This window comes from Lissotriton vulgaris, chromosome 12, assembly GCF_964263255.1.
Source record: "Lissotriton vulgaris chromosome 12, aLisVul1.2, whole genome shotgun sequence".
In the NCBI taxonomy this organism is placed as follows: Eukaryota; Metazoa; Chordata; class Amphibia; order Caudata; family Salamandridae; genus Lissotriton; species Lissotriton vulgaris.
Window position 1 is genome coordinate 773159166 of NC_141700.1, and position 17622 is coordinate 773176787.

Sequence of the window (17622 nt, forward strand, 5' to 3'; positions counted from 1 at the left end):
ATGTTAGGTGTTTGTGGTATGTGTGCATTGAGCATGACAATGACATATATAGGGTTCTAGTAAACAGATACAGTCACTGGCGCTGTTGGCATCATTGCGCTTGATTTTATTGTAAATTCATATTTAATTCTCCATAAGTCTGTGATCATTCAGATTCAACAAGTGTAATCTTTCAGACTCAACACATATCTGCTAACATTTAGTGCTGCTGCACAAAAAATGCTGCGCTGGTGCCCTGAAAATGGGGCATAGTATGCAAATTTTGGTGTTTACCAGTTTCCCCAGGGAAGCAATGGTGTTATGTCCTTATCTCTGCTTCTCATACACATAGCAGCGTGCCCTAGTGACCTGAGACGCTCCTCTCATCTCTGCTTCTCATTCACATAGCAGCGTGCCCTAGTGGCCTGAGCCGCTCCTCTCATCTCTGCTTCTCATTCACATAGCAGCGTGCCCCAGCGGTCTGAGACGCTCTTCTCATCTCTGCTTCTCATTCACATAGCAGCGTGCCCTAGTGACCTGAGACGCTCTTCTCATCTCTGCTTCTCATTCACATAGCAGCGTGCCCTAGTGGCCTGAGCCGCTCCTCTCATCTCTGCTTCTCATTCACATAGCAGCGTGCCCCAGCGGTCTGAGACGCTCTTCTCATCTCTGCTTCTCATTTACATAGCAGCGTGCCCTAGTGGTCTGAGCCGCTCCTCTCATCTCGGCTTCTCATTCACACAGCAGCGTGCCCTAGATGCTTGAGACGCTCATCTCATCTCTGCTTCTCATTCACATAGCAGCGTGCCCTAGATGCCTGAGATGCTCTTCTCATCTCTGCTTCTCATGCAAACAGCTGCGTGCCCTAGATGCCTGAGACGCTCCTCTCATCTCGGCTTCTCATTTACATAGCAGCACGCCCTAGCGGTCTGAGACGCTCTTCTCATCTCTGCTTCTCATTCACATAGCAGCGTGCCATAGTGGCCTGAGATGCTCTTCTCATCTCTGCTTCTCATGCAAACAGCTGCGTGCCCTAGATGCCTGAGCCGCTCATCTCCTCTCTGCTTCTCATTCACATAGCAGCGTGCCCTAGCGGCCTGAGCCGCTCCTCTCATCTCTGCTTCTCATTCACATAGCAGCGTGCCCTAGCGGCCTGAGCCGCTCCTCTCATCTCTGCTTCTCATTCACATAGCAGCGTGCCCTAGTGGCCTGAGCCGCTCATCTCATCTCTGCTTCTCATTCACATAGCAGCGTGCCCTAGTGGCCTGAGACGGTCTTTTCATCTCTGCTTCTCATTCACATAGCAGCGTGCCCTAGTGGCCTGAGCCGCTCCTCTCATCTCTGCTTCTCATTCACATAGCAGCGTGCCCCAGCGGTCTGAGACGCTCTTCTCATCTCTGCTTCTCATTTACATAGCAGCGTGCCCTAGTGGTCTGAGCCGCTCCTCTCATCTCGGCTTCTCATTTACATAGCAGCACGCCCTAGCGGTCTGAGACGCTCTTCTCATCTCTGCTTCTCATTCACATAGCAGCGTGCCATAGTGGCCTGAGATGCTCTTCTCATCTCTGCTTCTCATGCAAACAGCTGCGTGCCCTAGATGCCTGAGCCGCTCCTCTCATCTCTGCTTCTCATTCACATAGCAGCGTGCCCTAGCGGCCTGAGCCACTCCTCTCCTCTCTGCTTCTCATTCACATAGCAGCGTGCCCTAGTGACCTGAGACGCTTCTCTCATCTCGGCTTCTCATTTACATAGCAGCGTGTCCTAGTGGCCTGAGTCGCTCCTCTCATCTCTGCTTCTCATTCACATAGCAGCGTGCCCTAGTGGCCTAAGCCGCTCCTCTCATCTCTGCTTCTCATTCACAGAGCAGCGTGCCCTAGTGGCCTGAGTCGCTCTTCTCATCTCTGCTTCTCCTTCACATAGCAGCGTGCCCTAGTGACCTGAGACGCTCTTCTCATCTCTGCTTCTCATTCACATAGCAGCGTGCCCTAGCGGCCTGAGCCGCTCCTCTCATCTCTGCTTCTCATTCACATAGCAGCGTGCCATAGTGACCTGAGACGCTCTTCTCATCTCATCTCTGCTTCTCATTCACATAGCAGCGTGCCCTAGTGGTCTGAGCCGCTCCTCTCATCTCTGCTTCTCATTCACATAGCAGCGTGCCCTAGTGGCCTGAGCCGCTCCTCTCATCTCTGCTTCTCATTCACATAGCAGCGTGCCCTAGTGGCCTGAGTCGCTCTTCTCATCTCTGCTTCTCCTTCACATAGCAGCGTGCCCTAGGGACCTGAGACACTCTTCTCATCTCTGCTTCTCATTCACATAGCAGCGTGCCCTAGCGGCCTGAGCCGCTCCTCTCATCTCTGCTTCTAATTCACATAGCAGCGTGCCCTAGTGGCCTGAGCCGCTCCTCTCATCTCTGCTTCTCATTCACATAGCAGCGTGCCCTAGATGCCTGAGACGCTCCTCTCATCTCGGCTTCTCATTTACATAGCAGCACGCCCTAGCGGTCTGAGACGCTCTTCTCATCGCTGCTTCTCATTCACATAGCAGCGTGCCCTAGTGGCCTGAGCCGCTCCTCTCATCTCTGCTTCTCATTCACATAGCAGCGTGCCCTAGTGGCCTGAGACGGTCTTTTCATCTCTGCTTCTCATTCACATAGCAGCGTGCCCTAGTGGCCTGAGCCGCTCCTCTCATCTCTGCTTCTCATTCACATAGCAGCGTGCCCCAGAGGTCTGAGACGCTCTTCTCATCTCTGCTTCTCATTCACATAGCAGCGTGCCCCAGCGGTCTGAGACGCTCTTCTCATCTCTGCTTCTCATTCACATAGCAGCGTGCCCTAGTGGCCTGAGCCGCTCATCTCATCTCTGCTTCTCATTCACATAGCAGCGTGCCCTAGTGGCCTGAGACGGTCTTTTCATCTCTGCTTCTCATTCACATAGCAGCGTGCCCTAGTGGCCTGAGCCGCTCCTCTCATCTCTGCTTCTCATTCACATAGCAGCGTGCCCTAGTGACCTGAGACGCTCTTCTCATCTCTGCTTCTCATTCACATAGCAGCGTGCCCTAGTGGCCTGAGCCGCTCCTCTCATCTCTGCTTCTCATTCACATAGCAGCGTGCCCCAGCGGTCTGAGACGCTCTTCTCATCTCTGCTTCTTATTTACATAGCAGCGTGCCCTAGTGGCCTGAGCCGCTCCTCTCATCTCGGCTTCTCATTCACACAGCAGCGTGCCCTAGATGCCTGAGACGCTCATCTCATCTCTGCTTCTCATTCACATAGCAGCGTGCCCTAGATGCCTGAGATGCTCTTCTCATCTCTGCTTCTCATGCAAACAGCTGCGTGCCCTAGATGCCTGAGACGCTCCTCTCATCTCGGCTTCTCATTTACATAGCAGCACGCCCTAGCGGTCTGAGACGCTCTTCTCATCTCTGCTTCTCATTCACATAGCAGCGTGCCATAGTGGCCTGAGATGCTCTTCTCATCTCTGCTTCTCATGCAAACAGCTGCGTGCCCTAGATGCCTGAGCCGCTCCTCTCATCTCTGCTTCTCATTCACATAGCAGCGTGCCCTAGCGGCCTGAGCCGCTCCTCTCATCTCTGCTTCTCATTCACATAGCAGCGTGCCCTAGTGACCTGAGACGCTTCTCTCATCTCGGCTTCTCATTTACATAGCAGCGTGTCCTAGTGGCCTGAGTCGCTCCTCTCATCTCTGCTTCTCATTCACATAGCAGCGTGCCCTAGTGGCCTGAGCCGCTCCTCTCATCTTTGCTTCTCATTCACATAGCAGCGTGCCCTAGTGGCCTGAGTCGCTCTTCTCATCTCTGCTTCTCCTTCACATAGCAGCGTGCCCTAGTGACCTGAGACGCTCTTCTCATCTCTGCTTCTCATTCACATAGCAGCGTGCCTTAGCGGCCTGAGCCGCTCCTCTCATCTCTGCTTCTCATTCACATAGCAGCGTGCCCTAGTGACCTGAGACGCTCTTCTCATCTCATCTCTGCTTCTCATTCACATAGCAGCGTGCCCTAGTGGTCTGAGCCGCTCCTCTCATCTCTGCTTCTCATTCACATAGCAGCGTGCCCTAGTGGCCTGAGCCGCTCCTCTCATCTCTGCTTCTCATTCACATAGCAGCGTGCCCTAGTGGCCTGAGTCGCTCTTCTCATCTCTGCTTCTCCTTCACATAGCAGCGTGCCCTAGTGACCTGAGACGCTCTTCTCATCTCTGCTTCTCATTCACATAGCAGCGTGCCCTAGCGGCCTGAGCCGCTCCTCTCATCTCTGCTTCTCATTCACATAGCAGCGTGCCCTAGTGGCCTGAGCCGCTCCTCTCATCTCTGCTTCTCATTCACATAGCAGCGTGCCCTAGATGCCTGAGACGCTCCTCTCATCTCGGCTTCTCATTTACATAGCAGCACGCCCTAGCGGTCTGAGACGCTCTTCTCATCGCTGCTTCTCATTCACATAGCAGCGTGCCCTAGTGGCCGGAGCCGCTCCTCTCATCTCTGCTTCTCATTCACATAGCAGCGTGCCCTAGTGGCCTGAGACAGTCTTTTCATCTCTGCTTCTCATTCACATAGCAGCGTGCCCTAGTGGCCTGAGCCGCTCCTCTCATCTCTGCTTCTCATTCACATAGCAGCGTGCCCCAGAGGTCTGAGATGCTCTTCTCATCTCTGCTTCTCATTCACATAGCAGCGTGCCCCAGCGGTCTGAGACGCTCTTCTCATCTCTGCTTCTCATTCACATAGCAGCGTGCCCTAGTGGCCTGAGCCGCTCATCTCATCTCTGCTTCTCATTCACATAGCAGCGTGCCCTAGTGGCCTGAGACGGTCTTTTCATCTCTGCTTCTCATTCACATAGCAGCGTGCCCTAGTGGCCTGAGCCGCTCCTCTCATCTCTGCTTCTCATTCACATAGCAGCGTGCCCTAGTGACCTGAGACGCTCTTCTCATCTCTGCTTCTCATTCACATAGCAGCGTGCCCTAGTGGCCTGAGCCGCTCCTCTCATCTCTGCTTCTCATTCACATAGCAGCGTGCCCCAGCGGTCTGAGACGCTCTTCTCATCTCTGCTTCTCATTTACATAGCAGCGTGCCCTAGTGGCCTGAGCCGCTCCTCTCATCTCGGCTTCTCATTCACACAGCAGCGTGCCCTAGATGCCTGAGACGCTCATCTCATCTCTGCTTCTCATTCACATAGCAGCGTGCCCTAGATGCCTGAGATGCTCTTCTCATCTCTGCTTCTCATGCAAACAGCTGCGTGCCCTAGATGCCTGAGACGCTCCTCTCATCTCGGCTTCTCATTTACATAGCAGCACGCCCTAGCGGTCTGAGACGCTCTTCTCATCTCTGCTTCTCATTCACATAGCAGCGTGCCCTAGTGGCCTGAGATGCTCTTCTCATCTCTGCTTCTCATGCAAACAGCTGCGTGCCCTAGATGCCTGAGCCGCTCCTCTCATCTCTGCTTCTCATTCACATAGCAGCGTGCCCTAGCGGCCTGAGCCGCTCCTCTCATCTCTGCTTCTCATTCACATAGCAGCGTGCCCTAGTGACCTGAGACGCTTCTCTCATCTCGGCTTCTCATTTACATAGCAGCGTGCCCTAGTGGCCTGAGTCGCTCCTCTCATCTCTGCTTCTCATTCACATAGCAGCGTGCCCTAGTGGCCTGAGCCGCTCCTCTCATCTCTGCTTCTCATTCACATAGCAGCGTGCCCTAGTGGCCTGAGTCGCTCTTCTCATCTCTGCTTCTCCTTCACATAGCAGCGTGCCCTAGTGACCTGAGACGCTCTTCTCATCTCTGCTTCTCATTCACATAGCAGCGTGCCCTAGCGGCCTGAGCCGCTCCTCTCATCTCTGCTTCTCATTCACATAGCAGCGTGCCCTAGTGACCTGAGATGCTCTTCTCATCTCATCTCTGCTTCTCATTCACATAGCAGCGTGCCCTAGTGGTCTGAGCCGCTCCTCTCATCTCTGCTTCTCATTCACATAGCAGCGTGCCCTAGTGGCCTGAGCCGCTCCTCTCATCTCTGCTTCTCATTCACATAGCAGCGTGCCCTAGTGGCCTGAGTCGCTCTTCTCATCTCTGCTTCTCCTTTACATAGCAGCGTGCCCTAGTGACCTGAGACGCTCTTCTCATCTCTGCTTCTCATTCACATAGCAGCGTGCCCTAGCGGCCTGAGCCGCTCCTCTCATCTCTGCTTCTCATTCACATAGCAGCGTGCCCTAGTGACCTGAGACGCTCTTCTCATCTCTGCTTCTCATTCACATAGCAGCGTGCCCTAGTGGCCTGAGACGGTCTTCTCATCTCTGCTTCTCATTCACATAGCAGCCTGCCCTAGCGGCCTGAGCCGCTCCTCTCATCTCTGCTTCTAATTCACATAGCAGCGTGCCCTAGTGACCTGAGACGCTCTTCTCATCTCTGCTTCTCATTCACATAGCAGCGTGCCCTAGTGGCCTGAGCCGCTCCTCTCATCTCTGCTTCTCATTCACATAGCAGCGTGCCCTAGCGGCCTGAGATGCTCTTCTCATCTCTGCTTCTCATTCACATAGCAGCGTGCCCTAGTGGCCTGAGACGGTCTTCTCATCTCTGCTTCTCATTCACATAGCAGCGTGCCCTAGCGGCCTGAGCCGCTCCTCTCATCTCTGCTTCTCATTCACATAGCAGCGTGCCCTAGTGACCTGAGACGCTCTTCTCATCTCTGCTTCTCATTCACATAGCAGCGTGCCCTAGCGGTCTGAGCCGCTCCTCTCATCTCTGCTTCTCATTCACATAGCAGCGTGCCCTAGTGACCTGAGACGCTCTTCTCATCTCGGCTTCTCATTTACATAGCAGCGTGCCCTAGCGGTCTGGGACGCTCTTCTCATCTCTTCTTCTCATTCACACAGCAGCGTGCCCTAGTGGCCTGAGACAGTCTTTTCATCTCTGCTTCTCATTTACATAGCAGCGTGCCCTAGCGGCCTGAGACGCTCTTCTCATCTCTGCTTTTCATTCACATAGCAGCGTGCCCTAGTGGCCTGAGCCGCTCCTCTCATCTCGGCTTCTCATTTACATAGCAGCACGCCCTAGCGGTCTGAGACGCTCTTCTCATCGCTGCTTCTCATTCACATAGCAGCGTGCCCTAGTGGCCTGAGCCGCTCCTCTCATCTTGGCTTCTCATTTACATAGCAGCGTGCCCTAGCGGTCTGGGACGCTCTTCTCATCTCTGCTGCTCATTCACATAGCAGCGTGCCCTAGTGGCCTGAGCCGCTCCTCTCATCTCGGCTTCTTATTCACATAGCAGCGTGCCCTAGTGGCCTGAGCCGCTCCTCTCATCTCGGCTTCTCATTCACATAGCAGCGTGCCCTAGATGCCTGAGCCGCTCCTCTCATCTCGGCTTCTCATTCACATAGCAGCGTGCCCTAGTGGCCTGAGCCGCTCCTCTCATCTCGGCTTCTCATTTACATAGCAGCCTGCCCTAGTGGCCTGAGACGCTCTTCTCATCTCTGCTTCTCATTCACATAGCAGCGTGCCCTAGATGCCTGAGCCGCTCCTCTCATCTCGGCTTCTCATTTACATAGCAGCGTGCCCTAGTGGCCTGAGCCGCTCCTCTCATCTCGGCTTCTCATTTACATAGCAGCGTGCCCTAGATGCCTGAGCCGCTCCTCTCATCTCGGCTTCTAATTCACATAGCAGCGTGCCCTAGTGGCCTGAGCCGCTCCTCTCATCTCGGCTTCTCATACAAACAGCAGCGTGCACTAGTGGCCTGAGCTGCTTTTCCACCTCAGGTTCTCATACACATAGCAGCGTGCCCTAGCAGCCTGAACTGCTCTTCTCACCTCTCGTTCCCATACACATAGCAGCGTGCCCTAGCAGCCTGAACTGCTCTTCTCACCTCTCGTTCCCATACACATAGCAGCGTGCCCTAGCAGTCTGAGCTGCTCTTCTCACCTCTCGTTCCCATACACATAGCAGCGTGCCCTAGCAGTCTGAGCTGCTCTTCTCACCTCTCGTTCCCATACACATAGCAGCGTGCCCTAGCGGCCTGAGATGCTCTTCTCATCTCTGCTTCTCATTCACATAGCAGCGTGCCCTAGTGGCCTGAGCCGCTCCTCTCATCTCGGCTTCTCATTTACATAGCAGCGTGCCCTAGCGGTCTGAAACACTCTTCTCATCTCTGCTTCTCATACAAACAGCAGCGTGCACTAGTGGCCTGAGCTGCTTTTCTCACCTCAGGTTCTCATTTACATAGCAGCGTGCCCTAGCGGCCTGAGATGCTCTTCTCATCTCTGCTTCTCATGCAAACAGCTGCGTGCCCTAGCGGTCTGAGACGCTCTTCTCACCTCTGGTTCTCATGCACATAGCAGCGTGCCCTAGCGGTCTGAGACGCTCCTCTCATCTCTGCTTCTCATACACATAGCAGCGTGCCCTAGCGGCCTGAGCCACTCTTCTCATCTCTGCTTCCCAAACACATAGCAGTATGCCCTAGACAAGAGTGGCGTTGAACTTTGATTATGCAGCTGTTCTTACAGGTGTTGGGTCAAACTGTAAGAGTTAACATCCATCAAGAAGAGATGCCACTTCAAACTGCTACCATGCCGTCCACAACTCAGGACCTGAATACCTGAACAACAGCGTGACTTTTCACAACCCCACCAGACACCTGCGTCCGACCGCCCTGGCCCTCACCATCCTCCCCGGATCCAGCGCACTCGAGCCGGAGGACGCGCCTTCTTCCACCTCGTTGTCAAAGCCTGGGACGACCTTCCCATCCACCCCCGAACCTCCACCTTCCTTGCCAAATTCAGGAGCGGTGTCAAGACCTTGATGTTTGAGTAGCTCCCCCCTCCCACACAGTGCCTGGATACCCCTGTGGTGATTAACACGATTTACAAATACTGATTAATTGAATATTACCCTGCCTCTATGCCACACACATGCCACTTTGCCTTGGACAGATTACCTGGATGTAGCCAGCAGTTCTTCTAGGTGCTTGGTCACAGTGGATGAGTTAATATTACCATGCCTTCTTGCCACACGCATGCCACTTTGCCGAGGATGGCAGTAACGTCAGAGGACAGGGTGTCCCGTTGTTGTGTTTCGCCCCTTAAGACACCTTTGAAACACTCACCACTTTGCCCAGGAAGATGGTGCTGCTCGCTGCCAGGGTGCAGATGACGCCGATGTACTTGGCAATGAAGGTTTTGAAGGTGAAGAACTCTGCCAGGACCACGCCTCGCAGTGTGACTTTGAGTTCTGGGATCCCAGACCCTGGGGAGGAAAGAGAAAAACAGAGTGGGACAAATGAAGGGAGGGATGGGGAGAGCAGGTGGGGGAGCGCAAGGGCAGAGAAAAGGGGGTACCGAACACGAGAGAAAAAGAACTGTAGAGTGAGGAGAAAACACATGAAAGGAGGGTGGGGAGCAAAAATACAGTCTTGTGGAGAGAGAGTTGAGGCAACAATAACAAAGAGAGCGAGGATGAAAATTAAGGGTAGCATGATTAGGTGGAATCCGAGAGGGTCAAAATAAGAGAAAGAGAAATGTGTGGCAAGAGAGGGAGGGCAAAGAATGGAGAGAGAGAGAGAAACTGAGGGAGAGAAAAGGTTGTAGAAAGATGAAGAAGATCAGGGAGCCAGGGGGAAAGGAATGGAAAAAGGAAGAAGAAGGAGCAAGAACCATGGACGCGGAGAAAGAAAGGAGCAACGGAACAGAAAAGGAGAGAGAGACAAAACAGTGGGAGGCGCTCCATGAGTGTTGCGATGGGTTTTTCAGCGCAACACCCATGGAATATGATGCTGTCCCAGATTTACAAAGCGATGTAAACCTGGGGGAGCATCAAATCCATATAACTCCAGACGTATGGCATAACAAGGAGAAATATGTTTATTTCGCCTCGTTTTTTACTCTTTCCATGTAGGCTGCATTCTGCAGCACACCTAGGAAGAGTAAAACACCTGTGTCCCTTTCTGCAGAAAAAACAATCCCTCTAGCTGCAAAGGAGGCACGCTTGCACCATGGGGCAAGGGTGCCTACGTTGATGCTAGGCTGCCAAAACAACGCCAGCGCAGGCAGAAAGGACCGGAATGCACTGTATTGCTCAAGTATGGTACATTCCTGCCCTTTCACTGTGATGTAGTGCAAGGTGCCTCGCTGCTCTACCCTACGCTAAGATGCCATAAATGAGGGCCTTCCACTATTAGGGTCTGTGCACACTTTGGGTGATGTGCACAGGATCCAGCTACGCAATATGTATTCGCCACATTCGTGCCCAGTCAGTGTGTGAGGGAATGACAGGTGTGAAAGAGACCCAGCAGTGTGTTTTACATGACACATCTTTTGTGCTGGTGGCCAATTTCCACACAGAGGGCCAGGGACTTGTAAGAGGCTGTCTGGGCCGAACCTAGGGCCAGATGTACAAAACATTTTTGAGATTGCAAATGGTCAGATTCGCAGAATCGTGCCAGTTGTGAATGCAAAAATGTATTTTCAGATGTATCAAGCCTAAATTGCTGGAAACACGCAGAGATCAACGCCCTACTCAAAAACCTCAAGGCAGACCCGAGAGACCTCAAGAACTTCCGACCCATCTCTTTGCTCCCCTTCCCGGCCAAGGTCATCAGGAAAATCGTTAACAGACAGCTAACCCTATACATCAAAGAGAACAGAATCCTGGACCCTTTCCAGTCAGGGTTCTCCAGCAACCACAGCACAGAGACCACCTTCATCGCCGCCACAGACGACATCATGACCCTGCTAGACAACGGGGAGACTGCAGCACTCATCCTCCTAGACCTCTCCGCTGCCTTCGACACTGTCTGCCACCGCACACTACGCGCACGCCTCCACGCCGCAGGGATCCGAGACAAGGCGCTGGAATGGACCACTTCCTCTCCGGCAGAACCCAGAGCTTCCGCCGCCCCCCGTTCCGAAGCCTCCGAGATCATCTGTGGCGTACCCCAAGGATCCTCCCTCAGTCCGACACTGTTCAACATTTACTTGGACCCGCTCGCACACGTCGCCCGACAGCACGACCTCAACATAATCTCCTACACCGACGACACTCAACTGATCCTCTCCCTCACTAAGGACCCCATCACCGCCAAAGCCAACCTCCATGAAGAAATGAAGGCGATCGTTGACTGGATGAAGATCAGCCATCTGAAGCTGAACTCGGACAAGACGTAGGTCCTCATCCTCGGCTCCAAACCATCAGCCTGGGACGACTCCTGGTGGCCAACGGCACTGGGGGCAGCCCCGACCCCCAACGCAACCTGCGAATCATCCTCGACTCAACGCTCTCAATGACCAAGCAAGTCAACGCCGTCTCCTCCTCCTGCTTCAGCACCCTCCGCATGCTCCGCAAGATCTACAGATGGATCCTGACAGATACAAGAAAGACAGTCACCCAGGCCCTCGTCAGCAGCAGACTCAACTACGGAAACGCCCTCTTCGCGGGAGCCCCGACCAAGCTCATCAATCGACTACAATGCATCCAAAACGCCTCGGCACGACTGATCCTCGATGTACCATGACACGGCCACATCACCCCCCACCTGAGAAACCTGCACTGGCTCCCCGTCAACAAGAGGATATCCTTCAAGCTCCTCATCCACGCACACAAGGCACTCCACGAGACCGGCCCAGCCTACCTCAACAGACGGCTCTCCTTCTACACCTTCAACTGCCAGCTAGGCTCCGCCGACCTCTCACTCGCCACCGTCCCGCGCATCCAAAGAACAACCACCGGCGGGAGATCCTTCTCCCACGTCGCCGCCAAGACATGGAACACCCTCCCACTGAGCCTACGACAGACCCAAGACCAACTGACCTTCAGGAGGATACTAAAGACATGGCTTTTCGATCAGTAGCGTGACCCCCCCCCCCCCTCCCCCCAGTGCCTTGAGACACTGGCGGGTATGCAGTGCGCTTAACAAATGACTGATTGATTGATTGATTGATTGATTGCGATTCAGTAACCTGCTACTGAATTGCAATTTTGGTTTGCAAATTGTTATGTTCGAAGAGGTGTGTTTAGGGCATCACTTCCAAACACCAATTCACATTGGTATGTATGAATGTTTTGCAACCGAAATGCAGTCAAAAAAACATTTGCACTTTACCGCCAACTCAAAGTTGGTGGTAACCCATCTGAAATGGGAAAGGGTCCCCAGTACCTTGAGACCCTTACAGGTGAGTAGTCGCGATTTACAAGCCCTTGATTGATTGATTGATTGAAGGAGTCCTTGAGGGACCCCATCCCCTTTGAGAATGGAAGTAAAAATGTATGTAAACGTTTCATTTTATTTTTTAATGCAGGCGTTTTCCTTAAAGGAAAATGGGCTGCGATAAAAAAAATGCTTTTTTTAAAAGCAATTACCGACATTGTGGTCTACTGACCCCAGCAGGCCACCATCCATGTGATAGCAGCGAATCGTAGTGGGTCACAAATTGAAACATACCTCATTAATATTCATGATGTAGGTCTATTTGCGAACCACTACGAATCGCTGTTTTAGGAAAAGGGGCTTAATAACCCATTTGTACATAAATGACAGAGATGACCACATAGTGATTCACTAAAAATCGCTATTTGGTAATCGCTATTACTTTTCTTAGTACATCTAGCCCCTAGAGAACAGACAGAGATGCGCCAGATAGTGGCGCACAGCACCATAGGAGCAATGACAACTAGCTGCTGCTAGTGCACATATGTAACTCCATGCCATACCAGCCTCTTGTGTACTACAAGGAATGTGATGAGAGATGATAACACTATTACCAAAACACTGACTGCCTGTTTGTATGTAAATATGTGGTCTTCTGGGGATGACCTGCGCCCTCCCCCTCTGCCCTTTCTCACTTTACTCTAGCTAGCCATCTCCTCCCACACTCCTAGCGCCTTCAGAGGTGGACAAGGAGCTAAAACCAGCCATGGAAAATGTGTGGTTATCAGGCTGGATACCTGAACCTTCCTCCATCTCTCAACACCTGACAGCAGCCCCTTGTTCCTCAGCCTGCTGAGTTTTTTTTACCTGTATCCCAATATACAACAGAAAGAAAAAGAGAACGAGAAAAGGATGGAAAATAAGAAAAGAAAAAAGGAGAGAAAGAAAAGGAAAGAGTGCAAGAAAAAAGACAATAAGAAAGAAACATAAAAAAGAGACATTGAGAAAAGAATCAGCATGGAGGAAGAAAAGAGACAAGGAAAAAGAAAATTTACAATAAAAAAGAGATAGAATAACAGAAGAGGACAAACATAAGACAGATGCACATGACAAGACTGAAAGTAGATAAAGAAAGAGGCAGGAAAAAAGAAAGGTAGGTATAGTTTCTTACCTGTAACTCCGGTTCTCTCATAAGGGTATGTCAATGATAGTCATAGACGTAGAGGGGACCCCGTAGTACTTTTCCAATATTTCATCTTAAGTGCTGAAGTTAGCCTTTCTTCAGGAAGGCCTTGAATAGTCACTTACGGAAGTTAATATGCAGCCTAACAGATAGGCTACAGTGGTCAGAGTTCTTCATCTTGATATCACAAAAGGGAGATAGGCCAAAGAATCATGCAGAAATGCATGTGAATTTCGAAGAATAACAGGAAAAATCTTTCATAAACCCCCTTTTGTAATGTGGGAGAAGTATGAAGAGGCACAGAGCAGTGTAGCCCATAGGCTGCCATTATAAAGGAAGAAAAAGGAGACTGTACCTTTAAGAATCCTGAGACATCCAGTATCCCATCATGCTCAGCCTGAGGCAGCTACCACAGTTCTTTTTTATAGGCAGTCCTAGCTGAATTGTAGCAGAGCATGAAAGTGTCTGTCTAATCCCCCGGGGAGGAGGGAGGGTTGCCTATGGATAGCATGGAAATACCCCATGAGAGAACTGGAGTTACAGTTAGGAAACTATACCTTCTCTCATAGGGGATTTTCATGTATAGCTATAAGCGTAGAATAGAGAGGAAAGCCCATCCCCTTACGGTGGTGGAGTAGACAGAACAAAAATGAGATAGGCAATCCAGCAAAGGGATTCCTGAGGGATGCCTGTCCCACTTAAACATCCGCTCTCGCACCAGAGATGAGGCAGTAATGTTCAGTGAATTTGTGGCCTGGTCTCCATGTAGCAGCTTTGCAGATATCTACCAATGGGATATTTCTCCTCAGGACAGTAGTAGCAGCCTTGCCCCTAGTGGAGTGCACTCTGGGTTTAACAGTAAGAGCCTTGTTAGTTAGCTGATAGCAAAACAAGTATACAGGAACCAATCCACATCAAAACGGACAGTTTAGAATGGGAAAGTCCTGTGCGAACTGGGCCATAATTCATGAATAATTGCTGAGATTTGCAAATGGATTTACAGGTACATGCATCAAACTCGGCATTTGCGATTCCTTAATTGCGATTGCATTGCTTTTAAGGAATTGCAAAATTGCGATTCCTTAAAAGCAATCGCACTTGAAAAAATCGCAAAAATAGCGATTTCTTCACTTTTTGGTTAATGCATCCCAAATAGTGATTTGGGAATCGCAAACGGCCGAATTTTGCGATTCGCACCGTTTGCGATTCCTAAATCGCTTGATGCATGTGCCTGTTAGTTTTATCTAGATAAAACTTTAAAACCCTTTTGGCATCCAGAGAGTGAAGTGCTCTCCCTGCTGGAGTAGATAGATTTCGAAATAAAAATGGGGAGAGAAATAGTCTGGTTTATGTAAAAATAAGAAATGACTCAAGGGAGGAATTTAGCATTGGTCCTTATCACTACCTTGGATGAATGGAAAACTGTTTATGACGTCGATCTAAGTCTCCTCTGTCTAGACCTTGAGGTTAACTGACTTCTCGACGTTGACATGTCCCGTTGACGTTTGGGTCTCAACCTAGGTCAACGCCTTCTTGGTGACGGCAAGTCTGAATTATTCTACTCCAATGCACTTCTAAAACATCGATCTTGTAGGTCTTGACATTAAGCGACGATGCTTGTGTGATGTCGAGCCAGTCCGTGACGGTGAGCATGTCGCACCATACCACCTCTCAACATTGATCTACTCGACGTCGACTGATAGTGTTTTTGACCTGAAAAACGTCTCTCAGACCTTCTATCACCACTGGAGGCTGAGAGAAGAGTTCTGGTGGAAGAATTACCTTCCCCTCGATCAGAGGTCCCACTGGCTTCTTAATGGGACTGTCTCTCCTCTTTACCATGCAGGAGAATCTTCTCCTTTTGACACAGGGTACGCCTGGAAAATGTTTTGCAGATGTCACAGGAGGCAGGCAGATGAGAAGAAGGAAGACAGAAGATACAGACCTCGTGGGGGTTTGTTTTGGCCTTTTTCCTACCACAGCGGAACATTTATCATAAAGAGAAGGCATTTTAAAGCAGACAATTGCCTGTGTTATGTCAGAACAAATTCACACACTGACAGAGAAAGACAAAAAACATTGAGTGAAACAGTTGTCACTGATATCTGAAGTACTTTTGTGAAGAAAAACCTAAAAAGGGTCAAGTTTAATGCTCAAAGGGCCCTGTCAGCAGGAGCCGGGAAAAAGAACTGAGGTAGCTGCCTCTGGCTGAGCATGATGGGATACTCGATGTCCCAGGATTCTTAAAGGTACCGTCTCCTTTTTCTTCCTTTACAATGGCAGCCTATGGGCTACATTGCTCTGCACTTTTTTATACTTCTCCCACATTACAAATGGGGGGTTGTGAAAGATTTTTCCTGTTATTCTCCAAAATTCACATACATTTCTGCATGTTTCTGTGGACTATATCCCTTTTGTGACATAAAAGATGAAGAACTTTGACCACTGTAGCCTATCTGTTAGGCTGCATATTGTCTTTCTTAAGGGACTATTCAAGGCCTTCCTGAAGAAAGGCAAACTTCAGCACTTAAGATGACATATTGGAAAAAGTGCTCCGGGGTCCCCCGCAGGTGGGTAAGAATATTCTATGCTTATGACTATCATGGAAACGCCTCTACAAGAGAAAGAGAAGAGAAACAATGAAAGCAAGAACAAGGGGAGGCAGGAAACGAATTGAAGAAAGGAGAAAGAAAGAAATGAGAGCAAAAAAGAAACAATTATAGAACAAATGAAAGAAGTATTGAAAGAAAGAAAGAACGAGAGAAAGAAGGGTATAGAAAATAAGAAGAAATGAGAGAAAAAGACTGAAGCAGTTAAAAAAGAGGCCAATTAAAGAAAATGAAAAAGAAGAAAGTAAGAAAGAAATAAGGGGGGAAATGGAATAAAGGAGAAAAGTAGAGGAAGAAATGACAAAATAAAGAAAAGGTATAGAAAAATACCAAGATAAAATAAAGACAAGAATAAAAGGAAACAGAAAGAAAAAGAATTCGAGACAGAAAAGGAGTGAATGAATGATACCAAAAATTTAAGAAAAATATTGACGAAAGAGAGAAAAGGGAAAGAAAGAGGGAAAGCTAGAAAGAGAAGAAAAAATAAATTGAGAAAGATGGAACAAAAGCAAGCAAAAAGGAAAGATGGTGAAGGAAGAATAGGTGAGAAATAACAGAGAAAAATAAGTAGAGAAAATAATTTTTCAGAAGATAGATACAGCATCCTGCACTGTCAGCTTCCAAAACATCACAGAAAGAGCCACAATGTTTCAATGTTTTTAAGAAGTGCCTTAGCAGATGGCAGCTGTATATTCTCAAACATGCTGACAGGTATTTATCATGTGTGAGCTGCTGAGAGGCAATCTGTAAGCTACTGGTAACCTGTGATTCACCTGTTCAAGGCCCTGTGCTAAAAGTTCTCTTTTTACCAGATAATTCAGCTCTCATTCAGGAAGTGTCTGAAAATCTCTGTTCAGAGGATCATTCAGTGGCTGCATCATTGTTAGGACACGTGCTTTGGTGCTGACAATTGTCTGGATTGTGGTCACTGATGCTGCCTATTCTTGGTTCCAGCTCATGCCTCTTTCTTCCTCTATCAGACACTCACTGACCCTTTATCTCACACTGGCATGTTCTTTTCCATTTCGCCCTTGGTCACTGTTTTTCTGTTTTTCTCTTTTCATTCTGTTTTCTCTCTTTTGCACTGGATCAAAGTTTGCTGAGGAAAAATCAGTGCTGGTCCCTAAAAAAGTGCTGGTGGGCACAGTCTGCACTCACCGGCTCAAATTAAGCACTGGTTGGGCCACTGCCTTTCATCAGAACAGATCTGGCCTTGGTCTTTCCCCCACTCCTGGAGTAAACTCGAGGCCACCCAGCCACCCTTGTTCCATCTAAAGGTTGACTTTCTCCCTGAGGTGACGTTGGCATGTGCCATCATGGCGCGTTCTGCACCCCACTACCTGGTTAGGTACTATCGTCCCACACTCCCTCGTTCACTCAATCTTATAAGAGACATAAAGCACAGTATAAGACTCTCGTAAAAACATAAATTAATACAAAATATACCCCCGCAATGCACACTGGAGTTACGAAAGGAAACACCCCAGTACCCTGTTTTGCCGCTAGTTCTTCTGAATGTGTGGCACACATAATCTTTAAAAAAACAAACCATGTATTCAAAGAAAATCAATTTTTATCACTGTCCTGCACACACATGGTCGGGATGACAAAAAGGCAGCTGGTGGCTGATCCTGGCTACTTGGGTGCAAAGAATCGAACCACCTTCTCACCTCGCTGCAAGTTCCGAACATGAGAAACCACCCTGAGCTTCAGAAAACTGCTACCAGTCT

The 17622-nt window shown here is 49.8% G+C and overlaps 1 protein-coding gene across 2 annotated transcripts in view; it reads right to left on the bottom strand.

Annotated features, from left to right (window-relative positions):
- LOC147678662 (chloride channel protein ClC-Kb-like) overlaps window positions 1–17622 on the bottom strand; it is a 253087-nt gene that overhangs the window by 172375 nt on the left and 63090 nt on the right. For both annotated transcript variants that reach the window (XM_086946113.1, XM_086946112.1), the window contains exon 4: window positions 9065–9204. In XM_086946113.1, coding sequence (XP_086802239.1) covers window positions 9065–9204 — 140 coding nt within the window. The remainder of the gene's footprint in view (window positions 1–9064; window positions 9205–17622) is intronic.